At 41.9% G+C, this 7,086-nt stretch overlaps 1 protein-coding gene across 1 annotated transcript; it reads right to left on the bottom strand.

The window, feature by feature from the left end:
* Positions 1–2,380: 2,380 nt before the first annotated feature.
* LOC105230748 (protein odd-skipped) lies at positions 2,381–6,211 on the bottom strand. Its single transcript, XM_049461956.1, has 2 exons — positions 5,106–6,211; positions 2,381–4,780 (listed from the first exon to the last, which is right to left on the bottom strand). Exons 1-2 carry the CDS (start codon positions 5,173–5,175, stop codon positions 3,564–3,566), a joined length of 1,287 nt encoding a protein of 428 aa, XP_049317913.1. The 5' UTR covers positions 5,176–6,211; the 3' UTR covers positions 2,381–3,563.
* Between the last annotated feature and the right edge of the window lie 875 nt (positions 6,212–7,086).

Genomic DNA, 7,086 nt, shown 5'->3' with positions numbered 1-7,086 from the left:
GTTTGGGGAACAAGAAATATTTACACGTTGGTAAATATGCAGAATACGGTGGTTGATTGACGATATTCATTGCGTTTCTGACTTTAAATCCGGTCATCTTGTGAAAATCCATAAATTTTTCTTCCACAATTCCGGCCGTTTTCGACGGATGTTCCCATAAAAACGCCTTCTTTTGGAAACAAATTCGCCCGTTTTTTCCCTTCATTCCGATGATTATTGGTTTGTTTCCATGTGAAACTCATAACGATCCATAATGTCCAAAAATACCTATTTACTCTTTTTGAAAAAAATCAGCTCTATCTGGTTAAATCCAGCAAGAATTCGTTTCATACCCAAAAACTCACGAGATATGCTGAAGAGCTCTTTAACCATCTCCCTAACACTTTCCTCTTGATTTTCAAGCATAAAATCCTTTACTTTTATTTAATATTTTCATCAGTTGAAAAGGTCAAAGATCGTCCAGAACGAGACAAATCTTCAAGGATCTTTCGACAGTCTTAGTAGCCTTTTTATTACTCGTAGGCTTGTGTTTTTGATACAAATAAATCACCGTAAGCTTTTTCTAAAGCTTCGCAAAGAATCTGCTAATGAATATTTGTTAGAATTATTAAAACTGAGACAAATTCTTTGTTCCATATTTTTCTCCCTTGTAAAAAACGCAACGCACTACTGAGGTGTGCCGACTAAAGCAGCTGCTGTAAACAAGCTGGCTGACAGATAGCGCTCATATTTGGCATAGTTATTAAGGACGGTCCTACTAGCTTAGAATAATTGTTATTATTATTTTTTTTTTTTGAAGTTTCATTTCCCCTGGGATTTTTATTACAATTTCCGGGTATTCTCTTGTCCCAAGGTATTTTTCAAAAATTCGACAAATTTAAAAAAGTTTCTAAAAAATCGAACTTTATTTTTGAAGGAAAGTTTATTTTCTTCAGATTTGCAGTTTCTTAAGTTAGCGACTCGTACTAATCAGGGATCCATCACTTTTTTATTTTTCAGATGATCACAAGCAGAGGTAAAGAGATCCCCAACTCTCCTGTCACTGGAAATGTAAGAGCCGCTCACCTACCGAACTTTGACAGTTGACTGGATTGGGTAGGTGTTGACGTTTTGCAATTAAAAACATTTATTAATTGAGAACTAACAGGCTCAATTCACCTTATTAAGTATTGAAAGGTCAAAAGTTAGTTGTTTTAATATACCATAAAATCATAAAAGAGGATTTAAGTAGTTTCGATATATATTAAAAGTCCAATATAACAATTTGCAATCGTAATAATTGTTGGGTGTTTTAGTTTAAAATGCCCAAAAATTCTTATTTTGTTCGATCTGGCCATAATGGAAAATGTTATAAAAACGCTTATTTTGAGGCGCTGTCACACTGGAATAAGTTGTCCCATTATCCCTGATCACAAGCGTAGAAATCATGGCGACGAGAACACGATCTTTTCTCCCTCTCAACTTCAAGGAAGCAGAACGAAATAAAAAAATTATTGAAATTAATTTTATCTACTCTTCAAATATAAATAAAAAGTTATAAAAAATATATAGTAAAAATACCAAATGTTCTTTTTATAAGCCTTTTATAAGAATATGCGAAAAGCGCTCGAAATTTGGGCCTTTAGAATGAAATACCCCCTTATTCAGTTGGTTCTCAGCAGCCAACGTTAAGAAGACTAAACCTAAAACTGTTTGTATATTCTAGCACTTGCTTAAAATGCGAATTATTATGTAACTAATTAAAATTACTAGAGGAATCACAGCCTTTCACACGGTTTTTTCAATAAATGGAGCGCTATTTGGTATAAACATTGGTTTCTAGAACACTAACAAGTTTAGGATCCCAGAACTATATATTGATAAACCGAAAATTTTTAAGTAGAATTAGAGTTAGTTTCGGTATTTTTTATCGGGTTTTATTATTTTCATTCGGATTTTATTATTTTTTCGGGTTTGTTGGTATTATAATTTTGAGTCAAAAGTGAGTCAAACCTCTTTAACACAATTTAGCGCCCAAACCACGCCTTTCGATATCTTTTTCTAAAATATTTATTTTCAAAAAATTTTCCATATGCCTATAACACGCTTAAATTCAATTCATTTACCTTTATACGGACCAGCTTACAAATTTATTTAGCAACTTTAAGGCAAAAGCTATTTAAATTAGACCTGTCTCATAAACGACACCCACAGCCTCCACAAATATGCAGCTACAAACATAAAAATTCAGAACACAACTGAATTTTGTTGTCATAAACATGTCACTTATATATATTTATTATTGTTAAATACGATTATATGCTTAAATTTATGCAATTTATTCATAATGTACGCCAAACGAACTCGCCAACTCACGCGCTGACCAACTCCCATACAAACACACACAGCTATGCATACATACATACATACAAACAAGCGTGTGATATATGCCCAAATAGACGAAGCGCGCTGACAATGAGATCACTGCGTCTTCGAGCGCCGTCGCTTTGTTGCTTAGTGCCACAATTATAAATTATTCAAGCCACCGGCGCACCCAAAACAGCAGCGCGCCTGACTCCAGCGCGTCTGAGGCTGCGCTGTGGTCTTTCATAGTAAACACCATTAAATAAAAATGCGTATTTTTTTAGGTTTCCAAAAACATTATATTATTTGATTTGAATATTTTCAATACATACATACATTTAAGTATAAATAAAGCAGTCTATGAAGCCGTGAAATCGGCGATTTTCTCTAAATTACAACCTACAACTATTAGGTACAGCAAAAACTGGAGAAACAAAAAATTCGCTAATTTATCATATAACAAATTACATACAAACATTTATACAATTTAAATTAAAATAACTTGTACCTACTATAACTGGCCTACGTACATACATACATACATGCATACAGTTGCGTGTGTATGTTCATGTGCATTTGCAAAGGTGCTTGGTGTGGTGTGTTTATCTCTTGCGCCGACGACGATCGCTTGTGTCGAAGACGCTCATAAATTAAGTGAAACGCGCGCGAAACGGCCTTTCCATAAATACTTTTGCTTTGGCATTTTTGCTTTTTGTTGTTGTTGTATTTTTATTTTAGTTTTAATAAATCTATGTGGCTAAACCTAAACATTTCTTCATGTGTATGAGTGTGAGTGTTTGTGATTCACTATGCATTTAACTAATGGTAATGATGACTTGAATTAACTTGTATGTGTGTGTGTGTGTGTGTTAGTGTCTCCAACCATGAGACAAAACAGCCTCTTTACGGGTCATAACTGGGAACTTTTGTTGTGAACACTGCATGGCCGACAACCTGCAGCGGATCGGGAATCCAGAAGCGCAGCCGCCATGCGGTCCTTTGTCGCCACCGCTCGTCCAGCCGCGGGCTGTGGCCGTCCATGCCGGAATGTAACGCGCCGCCGCCATATATATGTACATGACAAGCCAACTGCCCTCCGCCGCCGCGGCAGCGCTCGTTGGGGAACTTGCAGCCTCCATTGCGAACTTTTCACAGTCGCTGCTGCCGCGCTCTGCTAACTTGCACCAATGTCTATTTGCAATTGCTGCGACTGTGACCGTCTACCTGCTCATGATTTCATCGATGCTGAAACCAAGCGCCCGTTTCGGTCGCTGACAGCAGTTGATGCGCTGCACACCCGAGGCGGAGAGATCAAGTATGGGTGTTGTCGCGGTGCTGCTGGTCGCGCTGTTCAGCGTTGTTGTTGGCACATCATCCGGTGACATGGTCAAGTCACTGCATTTGGCATCGCTGCTGCACTGCTTGATCGCCGCCAATTGCGCCTCGGTGTGGCTGTGCAAATGACTGCGCAAGTTGGCGCGCTGATTGAAGCTACGCTGGCAGATGGGGCACTTGTGTGGCGCCTCCTCCAAATGCGTGACCTTATGCACGGCGAGCGTGCGCGATTGGCAGAAACCCTTGCCGCAATCGCTGCACTTGAACGGCTTCTCCTTGGAGTGTATATAGCGGTGATCGCGCAAGTGATCCTGTCGCCGGAATGCCTTGCCGCAAATGTCGCACGAATACGGCCGCTCATCGGTGTGTGTGCGTTCGTGTATGAGCAGGTTGTACGACTTGGTGAAGTGGCGATTGCAGTACTTGCAAATGAACTGTTTCTTTGGGCGGCTGCCAGCGCCGGGTGTAGCGCCAGCCAACTTCATGGCCGCGGGCAGGCCGAGGCGTGCGGCGGGATGTAGTGGGTGGAGCGCGGGATAGGGGCGTATGTGGGGCGCAGCAGCGCCTGCTGGCATTGCGTGTGGGTGCGGTGCGTGCGGGTGCTGGTGGTAGAGCGCGGCACTGCGCAGCCACTGGTTCATGAGCAGCGCCTGATGTTGTTGCACCGCGTCGGCGGCCACCGTTGAACCGGGCAGAAATTGCGCCGCATGACCGTAAGCATAGGCGGCAGCGGCTTGGTGTTGCTGATGCTGCTGCTGTTGCATGTGCAACCACAAGCGATGCTGTTGTTGTTGCTGCTGCTGCTGTGCCGCCTGCTGTTGCTGCAATTGTTGTGCTTCTAGCATGGCGGTGGGATAGGGGCGGCGCTGCGGTTGTGGTGGCGGCTGTAAGAGTGGCATCTGTGGGTGTTGTTGCTGCAACTGCAGTTGCTGTGTTTGCAATTGTTGCTGCTCCATTTCGTAGAGCGTTATGCTGCTCATGTGTGTTGGCTGTTGGTGGCGTGCGCGCGTGTGTTCTTCCGTCGGCGTGTGCGGCGGTGTCAATATGGGCGAAATGCTGCTCTCGCGTTCCTCTTTGATGACCAGGTACTCTGGGGCAAAATCTATTGGGAAAATGGTAAAAATGCTGGATTAGTTATGACGAAAAAGGAAAATCAACTAAACGGTAAAAATTTCTGGCAGATTTTCTGGTGACTGGTATGTGTATGTCTTGCTCCAATTTCGACTTGCCAAAACCAAAACTCAAAACTATAGGCTTTCAATAACTTTTGTTTCAGTCTGCAAAGCATTCTTCGCTTGAAATGAGTTCTGGTTTTGAATGCTTAGTCACTGTGGCATTCCGCCGTCGGCAAAACAGTTTCATACCAACCACTCAGTTCTGAAAATTTCGTTACTTTCTCACTTAGCCGTCGCTATTCGGAAACTTACCGTGCTCTTTTATGCTTATCTCGTCGTCCACCGTCACGTTGCTCAGTGGCGAAGCCGATCTGGAGGACATATTTGGCTGTATATTCACTTGTTTGGATAAACTCTGGATTTTCGTCGCTTAAATCTTTTTAGCTCACTGAACTTAGTTCTTAAATCTCAAATTTACGTCTTTGCTTTAACGAATTAACGACTCTTGTTGTTTTTTACAGAACACTCGACGTCCGCACTAACTGTCAATGTTGCTCGGACAACGTCTCGACTCAAACTGATTTCTGGTTTGGCTACTCGCGAGCAACTCAATTTTCAAAGTGTCTTTCACTCAACTTCGCAGGCACTGTTTCTGTATGCGTTCGGCTTGTGTATATGTGAGCGCGCTCTTAACCTTAACGCACGAACACTTAGCTAGTTCTGTTGTGTATGTGTGTGTGTGTGCGTGACTCGCTGAGCGTAGTTAGTTTGTGTATAGGCTGGTGCTAGTTGGCTTCTGATTCTGTGACTTCCGCTTGATGGCTCGCTTACTTGTACGCTGTTTCTTTGGTTTCTGGTGTGTCGTCTGTGGCAACTGCTCCGTTGTTGTGAGTAGCTCGAATGTGACTGTAGCTGCTGCCGCTGTGGCAACTGGTTTTTGAAGCCGTCGATGTGCGGCGCAGGCAAGCGGCAAGCGGTGGCACTCCGCATATGTGTGCTCGGCCAAACCGCCACCAGAAAGTAACGCACAACAACAACGCTGTGGCGGTTTGTGTGGTTGTGTGTGTGTTTGCGCATTATATTGCTTTTGTTTGCATCGCTTTGTGTATGTGTGTGTGGTGAATTATTTGGAAATGGCTGTTTGGTATACGCCCACCATTAGTGCGCGCCCTGTGATTGGCTGTTGCCGCAATGCCTGCTGGGCGCTATTATCGACGTTGTTTTTGCGTTGCTCACTATCCTGTAGCCTTAGCCTGTTTCGGCTGCCTCTTCTTCAGCTGCGGCTGCCGCTGCCGCTGCTACTACATACACACATTGTACGCATATTTGTTTGTTGTTGTTTTCTGTGCTGTGTGCCACCACAGCAGCTAGCGAGCGGAAACTGTTTGCTGACGTTCGGCTTCTGACGCTTCGTTCCTGCCACCAACGCGTCACCGCGCGAACTGCGTTGCTTGCTGGCTGGCTGGCTGTGGCAAAGGTGGGCCGAAGTGGGTGTGAGGCCATGTGTAGCTGTGTGTATATTTCTGCATGTGTGTAGATAAGCAGGCAGTGCATCGGCGTGGCTATTGGTCCCACTGGCTCGGCGGTACTTTTTTCTGCGGTCTATTTAATGTGCCTGTGTTGAGGTTTTTTACTCTTATCACCAATAAATGCGATTTTAAGCGCTTTTTGCGCAAATATACATACATCCATATGTAAAGGTATGTGCAAAACGGTTTTCTGCCATGCATATGCTTGCCTATATACTCGCGCGTTCTCTCGCTTTCTGGATACTTTGTAGTTAATTTAATTTTTTGCTTATTTTAATGGTGTGCCACATGTCACGTTAACTCCCTTCAAAAAATGTAAGCAAGAAAAAAGTTTAAAGCGTTTAAATAATATTTTGGAAACTGAAGCTTATCGAATTTTTGAAAAAAAAGGAATATTCACTCGAAAAAATTAAACGAATTTAAATATGAATTCTTTTTATATGGATCTAAGTAGCTTTTGTTTGAAATCAGTTTTTATAAAGAAAATATCTAATAAAAATATATAAATATAATATAATATGTTATAATAAAATTAAGTTAAAATTATGGCTGTGCCCAGTATAGTAGCTTAAAAAAGTCGATTTTTGAGAATTTGAAGAAAACTGCTTTATCGAATGTTTTGGAAATTTCAAGGCTATTTTTTATACAATTTCCAGAAATACACAGTGAAACTGAAACTTCGCGTTCAACTAGAAGATATTCCTTCTACAATGATCTACGATTAACAACAATTTTGTTCGTTTTTGGCCTGCCAAAATTCGATT

The sequence above is a fragment of the Bactrocera dorsalis genome, unplaced genomic scaffold (assembly GCF_023373825.1).
Source record: "Bactrocera dorsalis isolate Fly_Bdor unplaced genomic scaffold, ASM2337382v1 BdCtg174, whole genome shotgun sequence".
NCBI classification, from domain to species: domain Eukaryota; kingdom Metazoa; phylum Arthropoda; class Insecta; order Diptera; family Tephritidae; genus Bactrocera; species Bactrocera dorsalis.
Note: the sequence above shows the minus strand (reverse complement) of the source record. Positions and strands in the feature narration are given on the sequence as shown.

Excerpts from the sequence above, each read along its gene's own strand:
- LOC105230748 (XM_049461956.1), bottom strand. The coding sequence starts at position 5,175 with ATGTCCTCCAGATCGGCTTCGCCACTGAGCAACGTGACGGTGGACGAC. Across the intron at positions 4,781-5,105 it reads GATAAGCATAAAAGAGCACG|ATTTTGCCCCAGAGTACCTG; the intron begins GTAAGTTTCCGA and ends TTTTCCCAATAG.